Consider the following 22,266-nt stretch of genomic DNA (forward strand, 5'->3'; position numbering starts at 1 on the left):
CAGGATATTACCGTAGATTTGTGGAAGGCTTCTCTAAAATTGCTTCTCCTTTGACACAATTGACCAGGAAGAATGTGATATATAAATGGACAGAATCATGTGAACAAAGCTTTTAAGAATTGAATAGACGATTGACATCAGCTCCTATCTTAGCAATCCCAACCGGGACTGGAGGTTTCAAAGTTTACAATGATGCTTCGAAGAATGGTCTCGGGTGTGTATTGATGCAGAACGATAAAGTCATCGCTTATGCCTCTCGACAGTTGAAAGAGTACGAAAAGAACTACCCTACACATGATCTGGAGTTAGCAGCCGTGGTGTTTGCGCTCAAAATCTGGAGATATTACTTGTACGGTGAACGTTGCGAGATCTATGCCGATTACAAGAGTCTAAAATATTTCTTCACTCGGAAAGAATTGAATATGAGACAACGAAGATGGTTAGAACTTGTGAAAGATTATGATTGTGTGATCAACTATCATCCTGGTAAAGCTAATGTTGTGGCAGACACATTGAGTCGAAAATTAGTAGAAAGAGTGACAGCTATGACTTTAATTCAGAAACCTGAACTCCTTGACCTACAGAGGATGAACATCAAACTTATTGAACCTGGACTTGTAACACCAAAACTTGCAGCTGTAACACTTAGACCGACATTGCTAGATCGAATTCACACAGGATAACAACATGGCGAGTACTCTGCTAAGGTGAAGAAAGATATCACTTTAGGTGAACCCTCTGATTTCCAGTTAATAGAGAATGACGTACTCCTATACAGGAACCGGTTATATGTCCCAGATACTGATAAAATTCGTGAAGATATAATGGCTGAAGCACATTTGACACCTTATTCCGTACATCCAAGAGCCACTAAAATGTATAGGGACTTGAAATTGCATTATTGGTGGCCAGGTATGAAAAGGGACATTGCTCGATATGTAGAACAATGTTTGACTTATCAGCAGGTCAAAACAGAACATCAGAGACCAGTAGGAACTTTACAGCCCTTATTTATTCTAGAGTGGAAATGGGAGAATATTACAATGGATTTTGTTAGAGGGTTTCCCAAGACAGTCAAGGGTTATGATGCAGTCTGGGTAATTGTTGATAGATTGACTAAATCAGCTCATTTTCTACCGACCTGCACTACATATTCTATGGACCGTTATGTCAGATATATATACAAGAAATTGTTAGACTTCACGGTGTACCCCTCATATCATTTCAGACAGAGACTCTAGATTTTTATCTAATTTCTGGAGGAGTTTGCATAAAGCATTTGGGACTCAGTTATCTTTCAGCACTGCGTACCATCCACAAACAGATGGACAGTTAGAGAGAACGATACAAATTCTGGAAGATATGTCAGAGCATGTGTGTTAGATTTTCCAAGGTCAGTGGAGCAAATTCTTGGCTTTGATTGAGTTTTCTTACAATAACAGTTATCAGTCTACTATCGCAATGGCACCATATAAAGCACTGTATGGTAGAAAGTGTCGATCTCCAGTACATTGGGATGAAGTTGGGGAACGAAAACTTTTGGGTCCAGATTTGATTCGAGAAATGAGTGAAACTGTAGTACAAATTCGGGAAGGAATGAAAGCTGCTCAAAGCCGACAAAAGAGTTATGCTGATAAAAGAAGAATAAAGCTAGAGTTTGAAGTGGGTGATTAGGTATTTCTAAAAGTTTCTCCAATGAAAGGGGTAATGCGGTTCGGAAAGAAAGGAAAGCTTAGTCCAAGATACGTGGGTCCATTCTCCATAACTTAAAGGATTGGTGAAGTGGCCTACAGGCATGATTTGCCTACATCCATGTCTCAAATACACAATGTGTTTCATGTATCAGCATTAAGGAAGTACATAGTAAATCTATCACATGTTTTTAAAAGTGAACCTACAGAGCTAAAATAAGATCTGAGTTATGAAGAAGTTCCAATAGAAATTCTCATGAGAGAAGTGAAACAACTTAGAAATAAAGAGATTTCATTAGTCAAAGTACTATGAAGAAATCAGTCAGTAGAAGAAGCTACTTGGGAAAGAGAGGATGAAATGAGATCTAAGTACCCAGAACTCTTCATGTAAGTTAAATTTCGAGGATGAAATTTTTATAAGGAAGGGAGGATGTGATACCCGAGTTTCTCACTACTCATTGGCCAATATATATTTCATATTTTAGGTGCTGGTAAATTACTTATATGTTTATTTATGGTAGTTTAAATATACTTCATGAGTTGCATATATTAGTTTACTTGAGTATTAATTGTTTAATTTTATGTTCTATTTATATAATTTATGTGTTAATTTATAATTAGTTTCATGCTTTGAGTGCACTTTATATTATTTATATGTCACTAGTGATGTTAGGTTATTTATTTTACTATTGAATGTTAATTGTTTATAATTTGGTATATGTCTTACCTGTTTATTAATAAGAAAATATTATCATAATTTATATGAGAGTCTAGTAGGATACAAATAGATTGGGTAAATTAGTTGGATAGTAGTGGTGTAAGTTACATATAGATCACTTGAAAATTTATTGTAGTAATTAAATAAAATGTAAAATAAATAGAATAATTAAATAAATAAATAAAATAGTAATAATAATAATATATAATAATATATATTTTAAGGCAGTGGGGGGGGGGTAATAATCCTCACCCCACCACCTTTAACAAATCATTTTTCACAATTGCAAAAGAGAGGCAGAGGCAACGCGAAGAAGAAAGAAAAAATTTATGCCGAATTCGTTAAAAGTCTAGTTCAGGTATTTCATTGTGTTCACGAATTATTACTATTTTTACTAAGTAGAGGAAGTTTTGAGTAGGAATAATTATTTAGTAAATTTGGGTAATATTTGTAATTAATTATTATTAGATACGATACTGGAATCGTGAAAAGGGCTTTAAGAGTTAGAGTTATTGACGTTTTTGGCGAATTTCAGGTAAGTAGATATTCATTTGCAACTACAATGCATAAATATATTATTTTGTGAGTTATTTATGTTTGATTGATAATATGTGAATATCATAAAATTGTAATATGTGATTAATATTCTGTGATTATGTGGTTTGAGCCTGTGAGCTCCGTATATAAATTGGTTTGAGCCTGTGAGTTCTGTATATGATATGATTGAGCCTGTGAACTCTATATTTGATCTTGAAGGAGTCTGTGAGCTCCAAAATTGATGTGGTTTGAACCAGTGAGTTCAATAATATTTGTATATTATGAAATATGTTGAATTGCATTTTCATTAAGCATGCATATCATGTATTGAAATAAAATAAGATGGTTTTACTGTGTTAGACCGTTGATTATACACCGAGGGCGGGAGAGGCGACCTAGGAAGAAGCGACCTGGGGAAACCTGGTGTAGGTTACCTGGTGTAGGCCACCGTCTATTGTGACTTTACATACAATGCTTAAACAATGCATTCGGAAGAGGCGACCTGAGAAGAAGCGACCCGGGGAAACCTTGCGAGGAAACCCGGTGTAGGCTACCTAGTGTAGGCCACCATTTGATTTGAATATGTGGATATTGAGCTCTTTCCGGTGTATAGCAGTGTGTCTAGGGGCCCTGAAGAGTATTTCATAAATAAATTGGTGATTTTAAACGAGAGCACATTCTGCATATTGAGAATTTTGAGATAAACTTCACATCATACATAATTTCTACTTACGGAGATTTATAAATCTCACTCAGTTTATGCATTGTAGGAAATCCTGATGATATATGACGTGATGGTCAGACTGGAGTAGCCGTGGCTCGCTTACAGGCATTTTGAGTTACCGTGTATATAGATGACGACCTGCGGGCAGGACCGTGGCTTGTTTTGCTTCCGTTGTTCTATATTACGTCTGTTTTAGAAGTTGGCTAGTGTTGTTATAAATAGTATGTTGATTGCGTAGTTTTTGATATGGTTTGAGATCCTTTTGGTGAATGTTAATAGGTTACTGTTGAGTTATGTTATGTTTTGTTGAGAAAAAATATATATATAGCATGTTAATAGGTTGTTATATATGTAAGTAATTAAAAGGGATTACAGCATGTTTATCGTTTTCTTATATGTGAATTGGTGTTAGTAGCATAATGTAAGTGTGGTCGTGTCATCCGCTCCTTCTCCGAACACATCCTGGGAGACAGTCCCGTCACCTACGCACCCATGGGGCGCAGTTCCATCATCAGTAGTGGTTGCGTGGGTCGCTGGTCTACTAGCTTCGGCTATGCCGCCTCCACCTAGGGGGTGCCTGACAGCATACCCAAAAAATTCCTCGACCGGACTAGCCTTACAACCACGCGGATATGGATTCTCGTATTATGAGACTCCGGTCCAATTCAGGAACTTTGCCCCTCCACCGACAATACCACAAAGAGTGCCTCATGAGGGGAATCAAGCACGCTCTCCTCATTCGGCACACCTCCCACGGAGGTATCAATAACCCTTCTCCCGTGCTCAGCCAGGTCTGGGACAGCACTGAGGACATGCTAAGATTGCTCTCCCGCTGCGGCCGATCATCAACCCGCAGGCCATCAAAGAGGCAGTCCGAAGGTTGTATGACGATCCTATCTAGGTGCTAACTAGACTGCATTATCAACGGCCTTTTTCGGATCAGGTCACCATCGACTATCATCTTCCCCGGAGCATCCGGATTCCGGAATTCACACTATTTTCGGAAGGTGATTCATGCTCCACCATCAAGCATATCAATCGGTTTATGGCACAATACGGAGGAAAATTAGAAAAGAATGAGTGGTTTAAGCTTCAAATATTTTTGTTGTCCCTTACTGGGCCGATATTCACATGGTATGTGTATTTTCCGTCAAATTCATTCCACACATGGATGGGTCTCGAAAGGGTGTTCCATGAGCAGTTTCATAGTTCATTGTTGGAGATGACGGTATAGAATTTGACTAACATACGATAAAAACACAATGAGCTAGTGGAGCATTTTTTTGGGAAGGTTCCACAGAGCAGAGGGACAATGTTAGGTCTGGATTCCTGAAAAACAAGTTGCCCATAGGGCCATCGACAATATTACACACCAACTCCGAGAAAATCTGATCTTCCAAAAATACAACGATCTTCGGTAGCTCACCGCAAAAGCAGTAAAAGTGGAAAAACTCCTCCAAGACGCCCATGCTGCCAGAAATCAGAAGTTCAAAAACGGTGCACACCTTGTCTAGGTCCAGGAGGAGTCAGACTGTTCGGATGACCCGGAGAAGATGTTTTCAATCGAGATCTCACAAAGAAAGCATACACTTGCCCACCGTTGCAAATACCTAGGAGGAAGGAAACAAATTGTAAGGTACAATATATGTTTGATATCTCTAAAACCAAACAAATTTTTTATGTTTTGTTGAAAGATAATTAGCTCCGGTTCAAAGAGGGCCATAAGATGTCATCCAAAGAGGAACTGAATGAAAAGTCTTAGTATAAGTGGCACAGTTTGTATAGACATCAAGTCAGAAGTTGTATCGCTTTCAGAAATATGGTACAAAAAGCTATTAAGGAAGACCATCTATGGCTAGCTGACAAGCCGGAGATGAAGATCGATACGAAACTATTTCCGGCTCCGATAACCGCTATCGGCGTCTGATCCACTAGACGGAATTGATTAGCCCCAAAAGGTGGATATAACCAAGGAGAATTCACCCCAAAAAGGAACTCATCGTTTGAGGCTCAAGATTCTGTTGAAGAAATCAACTTTGGTGACGAGTCAGCCCCTTGGATGACGCAGAACAGTTCGTTACTACTCCCAAATGATGCGGATTAGCTCATTGTTACCTATGGAACATAAAAAACTACTAACAACTTTGATCTGCGAATACCAAGACTGCTTTGCATGGGATCACCATGAGATGCCGGACTTATCCAAGAGTTTGGTGGAATATCGGCTACCCATAAAGCCATCGTTCAGGCTTTCCAAGCAGCTCCCATGATGATCCAATCCGGAATTTTTGTCTAAGTTAAAAAAAAAAAGGCCGCATGAAAATGGAGGATAGAGGAACCAGTTCCGAGCATAGGGACCTGCTGTAATGAAAGTATCTTATGAAGCCCGAGCCATACCACTGAAATATCATACAAAAATATTGGGCTTCAAAGTTCGACAATTTTTTTAGCCAAATATTTTGGGGGGAAGGGAGCATTTGTTACTTCCAAATATTTTCGGGCCTCCGGAAGTGATTAGCAGCCTAGTTTTAAGGAGTGGATGGGCGGGCCTAAAAAGTTTCAATCCAGTACAAATTTTTGTACGAATAAGGACAAACTTAATTTAGATGAATGAGATAATAAATGAGTGAGTCAAAAGTTTTCTGAAGAAATGGAAAGTTGAAAAGAAGATGATAGAATTATAGACAAAATTTTGGAAAAATAATAGAGGAGTGGATAAAGTGAGAATTTTCTTAATTCATAGGATATATATATATCTAGATGATCCGTCCAATACCCAAATAATTTCTTCTTTTTTTATTTTTTGCTTTCATTTATTTATGCTTATTAGATTAAATTCATGTTCTATTTTTTTAGACGTTTAAATCCAAGTAATTTTCAATCCTAATTTTCAATTCAGCTTCATACTTTCCATTTACTTTTCCTTTCGTCTACTTTGATTCCCATATTGCAATACTTGTCAATTCGATTCGCACCGAATTTGGTCTATCATCGGGTCATCGTTCTGCGAGTATTTTTGTTCGGAGGTATTGCGGTTCAATAATCAATTGTGAGATTAGGCTGAATCCTTTCTTGAGTAGGCCGGAGAACCTGATTAGATATCAATACCGACAGGCCCAAATCAATCAAGCCGTCGATGTTAATTTTCAACAATAACAATATATCATGATAATATCACAACTCAATTTTAATATATTAGTGGGTTTGTTCACGTATTAAAAATTATAACATACACATCTTAACACAATATATTTAATATATAAATTACCCCACTTATAAAAGATCAACAATTCAATATAAAATATTATTTTTACAAAATTTTCGTACCTAACACAAATAATATATCTATGAAAAATACAAAGTGAACAAACTCACAAGGTGTATTTAATTTGAAGGATAATATATAGAATTATTGTAATAGATTATATAATCAATCAATTAATTAATACAATATTTTTTTGTTTAATTAAATATTAAATTTATATTATATTGTGTTTATTGATTATAGGATATGATTATTCTTTTTTTTTTTTTTTTTACTCAAAATATCATTTATAATCTAATATAAATTATACTCTACAAAATTTATTTTTTAGTAAATAATACTCCCTCAATCCCACATTTTTTGTCTACTATTTTTATCTTCGTAGTCACCTTATTTGTCCTTTTATTCTTAAAAAATTATGATTATACACTTTAATCACATTTTAAATTTTATAATTTATAATTTTTTAAATCTTAATTATACTATTTAGTTATCTTAATCTTAAGGTATAATTAGTTTTATTATACAATAATTATTTTTACTAAAACACTTTTTAATTACTTACTGATTCTACTTTGTCTAAATTTTCGTATCTACACTAAACCGAAAGAAGGAAGTAATATAATGTGTATATTTACTATACAAGATTATGATTAATAATATTATTTTATCCAACCTAATTCATATTTATTTTAATGTATTCGAGTACTATATAAATAAATAAATAATAATAATTTGTAGAATTATTATTTCAATCTAATTCCTACTATTATTTAATCATCCTTAATAAATGATATAAAAGATATTGTTAACACTTATTTATAATTTAGCGATAAAATAAAATATATTATAATTATAATAAAATTATAAAGAGTATTTTGGATAAAAAAAAATCATGCCATATAATCAAATAAACAAAATATAATATAATTTTATTTAATATTTAATTAAAAATATTATATTAATTAATATATTAATTATGTAATCAATTGAAATCATTTAAGTATTATAATTAAACACAATCTTATATATATTATTATATACATATGTGCAATAAATATTAGAAAACCAGCCCCTTTAAAGTTTGGATTCTTGGCAAATATTTCGTTTTTTCCTTGACATAGGGCCGGGCCAAATACATCATTAATGGACATGACTGTGTGTATCAACTAGGTGTTGATGAAAAGCAAGTCATATAACGGTGGCTACAAACTAAGTTAAAATTCAACATTTTGTTAAATAATACGAAATGTGCTAATAATAATATTATATGATATTACTAGTATATCATTTATATTAATATAATATAAATGTAATATATCAATTAAAAACACATTATATAGCCATTATGGGCTAATTTTTCCAAATCAAACACAATAAGTCTTTCTTGTCGGGAACACATGATCGAGTCAGAGAACAGAAAAGGCCGCCCCCCCGCAAATTAGAGTTACGAGTTAAAAAAGAAAAAAAAGGGTAAGTTAGAGTTAGGTTTTGAGCGGCGTAGACCGGATCCGGCCCTTGAGGTCAAGATGGTAAATTATCACACCCCTTGAGGCAAATCAGAGTCAGCTATATATCTCATCATCGTCGTCATCGGCTGGGCAGGTTGGCTATCTACAATTTCTCCCGTCCTTTACCTACAGAGTCGCGTGCCCCCTCTGCTTCGGTCGGCGATTTTGCAAATCCCACCCTGCTCCTGCTTGCTTCCTTGCTTGCGTCCGCCTCCTTCGCGCTCGCCCCGAAAATTCTTCCGAATCCAGGGCCAGTTCGGGGACATCTACCTCCATTCCCCCTATGAGCCCCAGATTTTAAGTCGTTTCCTATGAAATCGGCCGATGCCATGAATTCGAGTTTTATTGAATTGAGTCGACTTCCTTGTTGAATTCTTCGATCGGATCGTGGGTTGCGTCTTATATATGAGGTCGTCGGCGGTTTGGCCCGATAGTTACGCTTCTGCCGCCGCTGCTACAGCGCCCTCGTCTTCGTCGTCGAATTTTCAACAACTGTTGCACCAGCCATCCGTCCCTGCGCAGGAGTCGAATTCTTGTCAAAGGTCGAATTTTTGCACCACATTATAACTTTAATTTTGCAATTATGTCGATCTAGGCGGTGGTTCTATCGAAGTAGTTTGGTTTATTTATTTTATGAATCTATTTACTGTTCTGAGCTTATGTTTTTAGGGGTATTCCTCTGCAAATCCTACAATTAGGCTGAGTGAAATTTTTGATCCGTGCTGCCGAATTGCATGTTTGTGTTGGTGTCTAAGTAAATTATTCATTTTATTTTAATCTTAATTATTGTCCTTTTCTTTTGGTATTAATTATTTTGTTACCTTTTTCTGATAATCCTGTATAAAACTGTAAATGTTCTATGCAATGGAACTATAACTTGACTGAAAGGCCTCTTGGTCTGTCCTTCAATTTCTCTTTACATCTGGATAGATTTTATTCTATAAAGTAGTTTATCAATGATCTTGCTTGTTTGTGATCCATATGGTATATTATTTGAGAAGAATCTTCTTCATCTTCTTCACTTGAAGTCATCATCTACTTCCTTTTGTTTGGCTGAAATGCATTACAGTACGATTTTCGAAAGATAGGTACTTGAAGTAATCTAAGAGAAGAAATTACCCCAGATATATGATACTAAACTGTATTTTGCTCATTGCGTATTGACTGTTTTTATAATTTAAATTTTGGCAATTAACTATGTGTTTTGAGTTACTTTATATTATTGTGTTATAGGCTCTTCCTTTAGTAGGTCAAGGATAATTTTTTATTGAATATGCATATATCTTGATGTAACTAGATCTACTGGTTTGACATGATGTGTTTTTCTTGCAGTAATGTCTTTAAATTGCTGGTCCAGAGAGAGTTATCTCCTCAAACGAAGAGAGCTCCCAAAAAATTTTGGGGAAAGGCATGTAATTCTAGAATGAAAAATGTATTGGCAAAGGATGCACGGCAAGAGATTCGTTCTTGGTATATATTATTCTAATTTATCTAATGCAATTCACTGGTTTTATTATGCCACTGGACAGATTAACTCGTATCTTCATCTGAATTACAGGGTAGAGGCAAAGTCACTGTTACACTTATCAGCCAAATATTGTCCCTTAGTGCCTCCGCCAAGGTCAACCATTGCAGCAGCATTTAGTCCTGATGGAAAGAAACTTGCTTCTACCCAGTTAGTCTATGCAACCTTTTCCAACACACAAACATGCATATATAAGATGAATTTGCAGATGTGTATGTCTATGTAAAAGTTCTGGTATGTTATATGAATTTATATGATTTTTATTGGTGTTGGCAGTGGTGACCATACAGTGAAGATAATTGATTGTCAAACTGGACAATGCCTGAAGGTCCTCAGTGGGCATCGGAGGACGCCTTGGGTGGTTTGTTACTATCCTTCTAGTGTGCTAGATAATTAGATCTAAATTTTAAATGCAACAACTTTAAATGCGAAATAAGTTGGGAAATTATTATATAGTCATTGGACTCATGGCAGTAGTTTATTTTCAAGTGGTTTCTGTTTGGGCCAAATCGGGGAAATTGTTTAGTCCAGATTTTTTGATGGATCTTTTACAGGTTAGGTTTCATCCAATTTATCCTGAAATTCTTGCAAGTGGAAGTTTGGACCATGAAGTTCGCTTGTGGGATGCAACAACTGCAGAGTGTATTGGATCCCGAGATTTTTGTAATTCCTTTGTACATTTGTAATTTAAGAGATGCTTGCATTGGCTTGATAAGTTTGCTAAATATCTGTTGTTAATGTTTCTTGTAACTCCTATCCATGTAGATCGTCCTATAGCTTCAATTGCCTTTCATGCTCAAGGTGAAATTTTGGCTGTAGCATCAGGCCATAAGGTTAGCATTTCAGAAAATACCTTTAACATTGATAAATATTATTTAGCTGCAGTTTCTTTGATCGTTGGTGCTTCGCAGCTTTATATATGGCACTACAATAGGAGAGGAGATGCTTCCTCACCTACAATAATATTGAAGACACGGAGATCCCTCCGTGCAGTTCATTTCCATCCACATGGAGCACCATTTCTTTTAACGGCCGAGGTACAGTTCCGATGGTTGTTAGGCTTTCATTCTAAGTGCATCAGGTTCATTGTGTTGTTTCTTTTAGGTAAATGATCTTGATTCGTCAGACCCTTCAATGACTCTTGCAACCTCCCCTGGGTACCTGCGCTACCCCCCTCCAACAATCTATCTGGCAGATCCTCACTCCACTAGTAGGCCAAATTCAGGAAATGAGCTGCCAGTCATGTCTATACCATTTCTAGTTTGGCCTTCATTAGGCAGGGTTGATACGGGTTTGCTTTCCCAGCAGACTGATGCAGACGTGATCTCCAGTGTTCCACAACCAAGGCGGGAATCATCCACCTCTGTGCGGCTTCTCACATATTCAACTCCTTCTGGCCAGTATGAACTTGTACTGTCTCCAATTCAATCTCCTGTTCGAGAAGAGACACAAATTAATTCCCTAACCAGGGAGATGGATGGAAGTATTTCTCAACATGCTGTGGATCCTATGGAGACAGATGTACAGCAAGAGGAGGGGAGCAATCAAAATATTTCATTCAGTGATCCCGAGTACTGGGAGGTTCCCTTTCTACAAGGATGGTTGATTGGTCAAAGCCAAGCTGGCCAATATGCAATCCAGTCACAAAATGGAGGGATGACTGAAGGTTTGTCATCCTATGCTGCAATTGGGAACCCATCATCAGTAAATCCTCCAGCATTTCAGGATGTTGGTATTTCCAGAATTTTTGAAAGAATTGGTTCACGACAGAGATCTTCACGCTCCCGCCAGAGATCCATCGCAGGATCTAGTGATGGTGCAACTTTTCATGGCATTCCCTCGGATGCTAACGCTCAGCCTTTTATGAACCAAGTTCAATCCGAGGTAGCTAACTCATTGGCTGCAGCTGCAGCTGCGGAGCTACCTTGCACCGTGAAGCTTAGAATATGGTCTCATGATCTGAAAAATCCTTGTGCGCCTCTTGACACACATCGTTGTCGCTTGACAATTCCTCATGCTGTACTTTGTAGGTATGATGAGTTTACTATTAATAGAAATTCTTGTTGGGGAGTGGTTTCATGCAATGGACAGAGATAGGCTTAAAAATACTTAAGTTTTCACTTGAAAGTATCTGAGTCTTGTCCTACGTAGGTGGTTACATAAAGTTAGCTGTATCTGGTTTAATTCTAAACATATTTTTCCTTTATCTTATTTCTTATTACTTATTTGCATCAGTTACTTATGGTTTACATATAACTTTACAGTGAAATGGGTGCCCATTTTTCACCATGTGGAAGATTTTTAGCAGTTTGTGTAGCATGCATCCTTCCAAACATTGAGTCTGATCCAGGGCTGAATGGCCAGGCTCATCATGATGTTACGGCGGCCTCAACATCTCCAACTAGACATCCAATTTCAGCCCACCAAGTTATGTATGAGTTAAGGATATATTCTCTTGAAGAGGCTACGTGAGTCCTATTTCTTATATCCTTGCAAGTAATGCAGTTTGATTATGCTATGTGGTATCCTTCATCTAAGCTGATATAGGTTCTCCTTTGTACAGTTTTGGTTTTGTTTTGGCCTCGCGGGCCATCAGGGCAGCTCATTGTTTGACTTCAATTCAGGTTTGTGATATCAGATTTGGGGCATGTTAGCTTTAAACACTTCATTCTTAATTGGATAATGGGATATTCTTTCTTGAAAATAAAATATTTTTAAAATTAGTATTCAAGCATTGGTTCTTTCAGCGAACTACCAAAAAATTTGTTCACTAGGAAGTAGGACGTTTGATTATAATCCTTTGATAAATCAAGCTGACTTACTGAAGCATTTGATTACAAAATAGTATTATGTATATTTTTACAAAAGATGCCATTTTATCTTTACTATGTTCACTGTTTCTAAAGTTTCCCGCTTGTCTTATTGAAATATTCTTATGTAATCAATGATGATATACTGGTATGGTGTGGTTAGTGAATTAGATACTACCATCATTGGAGTACATGGTGTAAATCCTGGCTTACTATTCATCTGAAATTCTTTGCAAATGTAGTTTTCACCTACCTCTGAGCATCTGTTACTCGCATATGGTCGGCGCCACAGTTCACTTCTTAAAAGTGTTGTGATTGATGGAGATTCAACAGTACCAATTTATACGATTCTTGAGGTAAGATTATTAGAATCTTTTTCTACACACCATCTTGTTGCTCATGCGGTCATTTGTTTTTAATATTCCAGTATTCAATTTAAGTTATTTGTATTGCTTTGACTTGCTTGGCTCATTTATCAAGATTTTGTATTTATGTTAGCTTTCCTGAATATCAAATATCAAACATTTTAGTCCAGTACATTTCTCCTCTGCAATAAGGCAATAGCTGATGTGGCAAAAAGAATCATAGGCCAGCTTTACCAGAATTGTGTTTTTGTTTTATGTTTATGGTTTTGATGTTCTTTAGATGAAAATAGTTATTTGATTTTGATATGAAGTTATGTATGTGAAATAGTTGTTGGATTTGATGTTTTTAGAGAGAATAAAAGATTGAATTGTAAAAAAATGTAGCTGAAAAATACAGTTCAGATTTATAATAAATTCTAAAACCACATAGTTATCTAAATGAAAAAAAAAAAAAAAAAAAAAAACTGTGTACAACCGTTAACTTTGATTACAGAAAAGAAAAAATTTAGTTATAAATTATAATTGTTGAGTTAAATTTATGATCTAAGGGTAATTTTAATAATTATTAAAGAAAAGTGGTTTTCAACCTTTTGTCCTTAGGCACTAGAGTTTCATCTCATTCTTCAATCTTAATTTGAATAAATTATTGGCACCGGTTCACTATTTTACTTACAACTTCTGTTCTCAGCTCTGTAATGTGACTCATATGTGATATGGCTTCTAAATATTAGATTCCATTTGACTAATTAGTTTGTTCACTTTGTTTTTGGGTAAATGCATTTTTTATGTTAGGTATAGGGAATTGTATTGGTAATATAAAAATTAATATTTTGTGTTGAATTATTGACTTTTTGTAAGTGGATAAAGTATATATATATACTTCCTCTCTCCGGTTGTAAACTTCTTGTTTGAATTTTGCGCGCTGATTAAGGTAAATTAGTATTTTATAGATATATAGTGTAATAAAATAATAAAATGTCTAGTAAAAAGTAGGAGTATTTTGGTATTTGGTTAAGAGTTACTTTTCTAAAAATAGAAATACGATGTTTTGATATGGCCTACTAAAATGGAAAATGAAAAGTTTAGTAGTGGACGGAGGGAGTATTATACATTATGCTAATGTGTGTATAGTATGGGTGTGTTTGTTTGAGGGATTGGATTTTTTTTCTACTATTTATCCAATTTTTCCCCCTCAAAAACATCAAATCAAACACCTATTTTTTATTTTTTATATTATACTAAAAATTAATTTTACATTCAAAACATCACATCAATACCTATTTATATCACATCATACAACTATTCAAATTCAAAATTTTTTACTATTCAAATCCTAACTCAAAATCCATACTTCCAAACAAACACACCCTATATTTATTTAACAGTGTTTTTGAGAAATCGTGTCACTCAAAAACACTAAGTGAGCAAACCCATGTTTCTAATATTGTTTTCACACTATTTAACATAATATATATCCTGCACCTAATTTTAATTTAGAATATTATGTCAAAAGCCCAAGGTGTGTTAATTGTGTTTTTTTAGGTGATAAATGTTGGATGATGGAAAATATGTATGTTCTTATTGGGAATTTTGTGTGGTAAAAAAAAAAAAAAACAAATAACTCACAAAAAAAAAAAACAATAAGGGCACTCTCTTCGATTCAAAACATTTTCTTCAACAACTAAGTGTGTTCTGTCGTTCTTTTTTTGTGAGTTTTTCATTTTTCATGTTTTTTGAGGTAAATAGGATGGAATTAATTTCTTCCATCGCGATAAGGTGTTGTTGGATTTGAATTTGACAGATATATTTATAACTTAATTTATTTTAGCTCTCTTCAAATTACTTTAACTTGTGTGAGATGTTTTGCCAACAATATTACCAATATAGTGGCTTTCCTTCTATTTTTGTTCATATAGCTCATGGCCTCTCCCCATACATGGTCGTATGTGAATTATTGACCACAATCCATATAATATATTTGATGTTTTGTTTATGACATCATCATTGCATTGTCCATAACAACCAACACATGTGGATATTGCTTGACTATTCTTCTACCATCAATTCTTGTACTGGCTTGTACTTCAAGATATCCTTGTTTCTAATCTGTTTTCCATATAATGTTGGTAGATTATCTTGTAGAAAGCTGTAGCTTTTTTACCAGTGACTCATGGTTAGTCCACCCACTAATAAGAACTATATCTTTGTAACTTCTCTTTTGATCTCTATAAGCCACACATCATCCTCTTTCATCAACTTGTGGGCCTTTTGTATATTAGAGAAATTGAAAAAAAGAATATCAATGTAAACATATAAATATATATGGAGTTTATTATATGTATATATATATATCATATTATGAGAAAATTAAAATACATGGGTGTGTATTTAGTGGTTTTTATTGTGATATTTTTAAGGTGAAGATAGTTGTTTGATGTGATATTTTGTATTAAAATAGATGGTACATGTGATTTTTGTGGGGAGGCGTTCTTTTTTGTGTGTGTTTTTTGTTTTGTTGCATTGAGTTGAAATAGTTGTTAGATGTCATGTTTTGTATTGAAATATGTTAGATGCTATTTTTGTTAGAGAAATTGAATTGTTTAAAGATTCGGGAAAATAAACTTAAGAAGGAAATTAACTGAAGATTAAATATTAAAAATATATATCTTTAAAAAACGCAAAAGAACATACACTATCCTTATATCTAAAATAGTTAATCATTTGGTTACAAAATTACATTTTATAGAAACGCATTCAGTGCATGTATCATTTTGTAGAGTATGAGATAATTAAATTTTTCTTGAGAGTGAAAGCAAATGTGCCTAAATATGATATGCATGAAGGTTAGATGATGTCGGTTTTCTGATTTTATTTTTTTTAGTTTCTAAATTTCATTTTTCACTTTCCGTAGGTAAAAAATTAACACTTTAAATTGGTGAAAAAAATTGTTACATATTGAACTTATGCATAAAAAAGATTAGAATACATTGTTGGGTGTTTTGGTTTCCACCCCGGTCTGTCTCGAGTGGTTATGAATGCATTGACTTTCGAAGTTGTAGAAGTTAGCTTAACAGAGGATTTGTATGGAATATCTTCATTGAGAGCCTGTGCCAACACAAACCTCAATAGATAGGTTGATGTAGTCATCATTTAAAGAAGGGTAAATAGTAAGAAATTCTTCCTTGTTATGTTTAAATAGCTTAATATATAATGTTTTAATTTTATGGCTAATGACATCCTGTATGATCCTAAAACTAATCTAATAATGGACATTTCATGCAACATATTTAATAACATAGAGAACCAAGGTTGTTACGGCGTCCTTTTGCGGCATAGCGCCTTTTGCAGCGCGGCACCTGTGTACAGCCATGGTGACATGGCGCCCGCTATGGCAACAAAATGGAGAACACGGCACACTATATAATATATTATTATGTGTTATAAATATTAAATACTAAGGGTGTGTTTCTTTTAATTTGGTGTAGAAAATTTTAGTTTGGGTTTAGTATTAAAATAATGTTTGATGGGATGTTTTATAAGAGAAAAAATATAATTTTTTTTTAAAAAATACGAGTTTAAATGGTAAAATTGTAGTGGTTTGGTGCAAAAGAAACACGCCCTAAATAACTAGACAAACAAAAATAAAAAAATAAATAATTATACAACAAAAATGCATAATAATGCAATGTTATGTTACTAAGATAGCATAAATGACAAAATAGCACTACCAGAGTTAGCAAAGTCTGAGTCTAGAATGGTAAAGAACATTAAGATTATAATGTTGGAAGTCTAAAATGATAGGCAGAGAGCAAGGGGGAGAGAAAGGATGGCGAGTTAGGGTTCGATCGGGGCTTAAAGGTTTAGGGGCCGAGGTAGGTGTGGTTTTGGGGGCCTGGGCTAACCTAGGCTGGAGACTCACAATGTTTTGGGCTAACCGGGATAGCGCAATGGCGTTTTATGAGGCGTCGCCAAGGCATCTTCAAGCCACCTTGTTTGATATGGCGAGGCAATGTGTCCCGGTGCTTCCCAAAAAGCGCCAGAATGCCATGGCGTCACCATGACAACACTGTAGAGAACTATTATGTTATAAACATAACACAACATATTTTATTGTATTTTGATAAATGTCGATGCAATGTAATGCTATTTTCCCTTAGAAATCACTCCTATTTGTGGAAGCAGCTATTAATTTTTTATTTCTGGAGTAACTGTCTAGTGGCCAAATGATGGTAAGTTTGTTCTGTGGTCAGTTGTTCCTGGATTCTGATAGTACATTTCTACGTACTCCTTTAGTTTCTGGAGATGTGTTGTGGTATCAAATGTGTCTATTTAGCAAGTTTGATGATTTTGTGGCATATACTTGAGTAAGAGTTTGAAGATATACAAATGAGGTGATCCTCTTTGAATAATGCTAGTAAATGAAGCTCTATGTACATCATCATTTCTTCTAATGATTGGAGCATGATTGAAGTTTATGATCCATATGTAAATTCTCAGTATTGTGCAATTTTATTTTGTATAACAGTCAATACCCTGCTGAGAATCTGCATATGCCTTACAGGTTTATAGAGTTTTTGATATGGAACTTGTGAGAGTTCTTCCAAGTGCAGAGGACGAGGTTAATGTAGCGTGTTTCCATCCTTCAATAGGCGGTGGCTTTGTATATGGCACCAAAGTAAGTGAAAAGGTTCCTCCTGTGTGCGTTTACTTTGTTTATTGATTATTGTTTTTCCTTATTTTTTTCTTTTTGAATACTCTAGGAAGGAAAACTTAGGATTCTTCATTGCAATGAATCCCACGGATTTAGTAACGAGGGATCCTGTGGTACTGATGACAGCAGATTTGAGGTATTCTCTTTGCTTACTTTACCTATGCTATAAATATATGTTGGTAATTTACTTATACTTTCAATTACTATGGATGGATCTTTACATAAACCTGACAAAATTGTTACTAAGCATGATTATTTAGAAGCTTTATTTATGCTTTTTACTGAGACAGAAACTTTGTTTCCTTAGTTTAATTGATTAAATTTCATATTTCGAGTCTATTAACATGTTGTCTGGAAATTCATCTGGATGTCAGCCTTTATTGTGTTTTAATGATTTAATGTACATTTCAAGGCACTTTGATGCATTGTCAAGTACCAGGCATGATTTTGATTGTAGCTGCTTTTATGATGTATCTACTCTTACATATTTGGTTGAAGGTTGAGACGTTTGCTTTAGAAGGCTGATTATTGTTGATCAAAGGCAATGTCTTCTGCTCTGTAAGCTTGACAATGGTTAGTTTCTAATATATGTATATATACATGTATATATATCTTATATAAACATATAAATGCCTTCTCTTATTGTTTTGTTTGGCTAGAGGTCGGTCACTGATTCATGATTCTTATATTTTTGAGTTACCGCAACTCATCTGACACTGGGAACTGACTTGGTTTCTCTTCTTGATCATATGATTAGTTTATATTTTATCTTTGTAAACTTTGTTAATAGTAATAAATGTATGATTATCGATATAGCGCCATGTGTAGTATTGGAGTTAGGTTATTGTGCAGTCTCATATCGTTCTTGATTCTACATATTTTTTTATTATGGCCTTCAATATGCTTGTCTATGTTGAGACATACTAGTATTGCATTATTCATTAACATGCATTATGAAGATGATTGAGATCTGAATTTGTTGTCTGTGTGTCTGTCTGTTCAGGTTGCTATGAAACCACACCTCAAATGACACGCAAATGCAAACACAAAAACACACCTGCCTGCATATATGAAAATGAACTTCTGTTCATGTGGCAATACCCGAAATGGTGTAGGAGTTGTGCATTCCTAAGGTTTACTCTTTGTTTTCTTCCTGGAGTGAGTTGTATCCAAAGCTTTGCTGCTAAATTCCTGGTGCAGGTGCCGACAACTACTAGGGCCTTCCTGGCTTTTGGTTGGGTCATAGTTGTTTTCTTAGACCACAGAATATATATATATATATATCATATATGTGGGGCTCGGTGAGAAACAGTGTCTGGTCTTTGACGGTGTCATCTACTTTGGTTCTTTAACTGGCTGGCTGGGGTGGGGGACTAATGTTGATGGCCTTGGCCTTCTTTGTATCATAGAATGACAAAGCATTGAAAGCAGTTATGTGTATCTTTTTCTTTCTTTTGTTTTTTCCAAAGAAGTAACTACATTCTTCTATATATCATCCATCCATCCATCAGGTTTGACACGGTTGCTTTTCAGTTGATGATTGTCGCTATACCGACTGCTGCTTCATATTATATCACTAGCCAAACTTAATGGCAAGTGTTTGTGTTATAAATCGACTCATATTCTATGGTTCATATTTGGTTGAAGGTTAAACTAATAGTTTTGTATTTATTCATCTGTTCACGGGCTATGACCCATGTTAGATTCCGATTCTGATTCCGGGTGAGGGCAAGTATGTGAGGGTGTGCGGGGGTTTGTAATAGGTGGTCAACCTTGGTTAAATAGGCGTGGCTGTTTTAAAATGTCTTTAATGTTATAAAATATATACCAAAATATGAAAATACTATTACTAATAATAATATAGATATTGTAATATATATATATATATATAGATATATAATAAAGTATCTATATATAATCTAGAGAGAGAAATTGAGAGACGATAGAGAGATATTGATATAAAATTCAATCACTTTATTTGAATAACCATGGCTTATATATAGCCATTCACTACAACTATGAAAATGTAAGACACTTATTGCTAATTATTTGCTAATTATTTGACACGTATATATCATAATACTCCCCTTTAAGTGTCATTAATTGCAATGTATATGCCTCGTTAAAACTTTATTTGTCATTAATTGCAATGTATATGCCTCGTTAAAACTTTATTAGGAAAAAATTCAACGGGACAAAAATCCTAGTCAAGGAAAAAGAGTACGCCATTTATGCATTAAAAATACTTCCCATGATGTGGACATCACTTGAAATATCGCTCACCCTGATGTGGACATCATTTGAAATCTTACAACCGACGCATCCCGATGATTTTTACTAATTTCTCGAACGTTGCGGTAGGTAAAGCCTAGGTCAACAAGTCTGCTAAATTTTGGTCTGATCGAATCTGCTGCACATTTATTTCACCATTTTTATGGAGATCATGAGTAAAGAAAAATTTCGGTGAAATATGTTTCGTTCTATCTTCATTGATATATCCTTCCAATCAATTTATGTCGAGATCCTTTTGGATATAATGGCCGAGATCAATAGATCCTTGGAGATAACAAAAAATATGTTTGATTCCTTTCCAATGTCGTTGTGTTGGCATTGCACTAAATTTGGCCAATAAATTTACAGCAAATGCTATATCTGGTCTAGTACTATTAGCCAGATACTTAGAGCACCAATAACACTTAAATATGGTACTTAATCTAGCCAATAAATTTACAGCAAATGCTATATCTGGTCTAATACTATTAGCCAGATACATTAGTGCACCAATAACACTTAAATATGGTACTTCAGGACCAAGTGCTTCCTCATTCTCCTCTTTTGGTTTAAAAGGATCTTTTAATAGGATCAAGAGTTCTAACGACCATTGGAGTACTCAATGAATGTGCTTTATCAATTGCAAATCGTTTCAATACCTTTTGGGTATATGCAGATTGATGTATCAAAATTCCATTTTCCAAATGTTCAATTTGTAGACCAAGACAAAATTTTGTTCTCCCGAAATCTTTAATTTTAAACTCGATTTTCAAATATCCAATAGCTTCTTGGACCTCTCCAAGGGTTCCAATTAAATTTAAGTTATCCACATAAACAACTATTATCACAAAATTTCTCTCATATTTCTTTATAAAAACACACGGACAAGTAGAATCATTGACATATCTTTCTTTCAATAATAATTCACTGAGGCGATTATACCATATGCGACCAGATTGTTTTAGCTCATACAAAGACTTTTGTAATTTAATATAATAACATTCTTTTGGCTTTGATTTGTATGTATCAGGCATACTAAATCCTTCAGGGATTTTCATGTAAATATCACTATCCAATGAGCCATATAAATATGCAGTTACAACGCCCATCAGACGCATATCCAAATTTTCATGTACTGCCAAACTGACAAGATATCGAAATGTTATTCCATCCATTACTGGAGAATGTGTTTCATTAAAATCAACTCCAGGTTTTTGTGAAAAACCTTGGGCAACAAGTCTTGCTTTATATATGGCAATTTCATTATTCTCATTTCGCTTTCGAACAAATACCCATTTATAGCCAACAACCTTAACACCTTCAGGTGTTTGAACGATAGGTCCAAAAACTTTCCGTTTTGCCAGTGAATTTAATTCATTCTGGATCGCATCTTTCCCTTTTCCCAATCTATTCTTTTCCCACATTTATCAACTGATCTAGGTTCTGGATCATCGTCATTTTCCATTAGATCAAGTGCTACATTATATGCAAAAGCATTATCCATAGTTGTATCACTTCGGTTCCAATGCTTTCCAGTAGTAACATAATTTATTGAATTTTCAATAATTTCATTCTCTTTAGGAGAAATTCTATTAGGATTAACATCTTCATCAAGTTTATCAGGATCAATTTCTTTAGAAATCTGATCCATGTTACTACCCGTTTCTTGAGGATTTTGACTAACATTCAAATCCTCAACACTTTCATTTGTTCATCATTTCTTTCGAGAATTTTTATCTTTAGAACCTATAGGTCTGCCACGCTTCAGGCGTACATTTGATTCATTAGTACTTTGTATTTTGTCTCCAAGAATAACAATTTTACTAGGTACATTTTCAGCAGCTATATAAGATATAGTGACCCTGCTGGCGACATAAAAAGCATTAGGCAACTGATTTGCTATTCGCTGCAAATGTAAAATTCTTTGTACCTGTAATTCACTTTGACTTGTACGAGGATCAAGAAAACTGAATGGTATTTTCCATGTAATTTCTTATTTTCAGTGGATAAGTTTCTCCCCCTAATGTCGGGAAATGCGACTCGTCAAAATGGCAATCAACAAAACGAGCCGTAAACGAATCACCAGTTAACAGTTCAAGATATTTAATGATAGATGGTGATTCATACCCAACATATAT

At 34.6% G+C, this 22,266-nt stretch overlaps 2 protein-coding genes across 3 annotated transcripts; both read left to right on the forward strand.

Annotated features, from left to right (window-relative positions):
• The first annotated feature begins 687 nt into the window (after positions 1 to 687).
• Positions 688 to 1,674, forward strand: LOC127252823 (uncharacterized). The gene is made up of 4 exons (XM_051277151.1): positions 688 to 707; positions 779 to 912; positions 1,229 to 1,331; positions 1,443 to 1,674. Exons 1-4 carry the CDS (start codon positions 688 to 690, stop codon positions 1,672 to 1,674), a joined length of 489 nt encoding a protein of 162 aa, XP_051133108.1.
• Positions 1,675 to 8,437: 6,763 nt separating this feature from the next.
• LOC127252870 (uncharacterized) lies at positions 8,438 to 19,310 on the forward strand. Of its 2 annotated transcripts, XM_051277231.1 has the most exons (15): positions 8,440 to 8,988; positions 9,779 to 9,916; positions 10,005 to 10,121; positions 10,248 to 10,332; positions 10,526 to 10,634; positions 10,737 to 10,804; positions 10,883 to 11,008; positions 11,076 to 12,001; positions 12,236 to 12,439; positions 12,535 to 12,595; positions 13,024 to 13,137; positions 17,708 to 17,821; positions 17,907 to 17,993; positions 18,356 to 18,430; positions 18,861 to 19,310. In XM_051277231.1, the coding sequence occupies exons 1-14, from the start codon at positions 8,852 to 8,854 to the stop codon at positions 18,380 to 18,382; spliced, it is 2,313 nt and encodes a 770-aa protein (XP_051133188.1). In that variant the 5' UTR covers positions 8,440 to 8,851; the 3' UTR covers positions 18,383 to 18,430; positions 18,861 to 19,310. The 2 variants fall into 2 exon arrangements, with proteins under 2 accessions (XP_051133189.1, XP_051133188.1); XM_051277232.1 differs by lacking the exon at positions 18,356 to 18,430 and having other exon boundaries at positions 8,438 to 8,988.
• Positions 19,311 to 22,266: the final 2,956 nt, after the last annotated feature.

This window comes from Andrographis paniculata, unplaced genomic scaffold (genome assembly GCF_009805555.1).
Source record: "Andrographis paniculata isolate CXL003 unplaced genomic scaffold, ASM980555v1 Contig49END, whole genome shotgun sequence".
NCBI lineage: Eukaryota > Viridiplantae > Streptophyta > Magnoliopsida > Lamiales > Acanthaceae > Andrographis > Andrographis paniculata.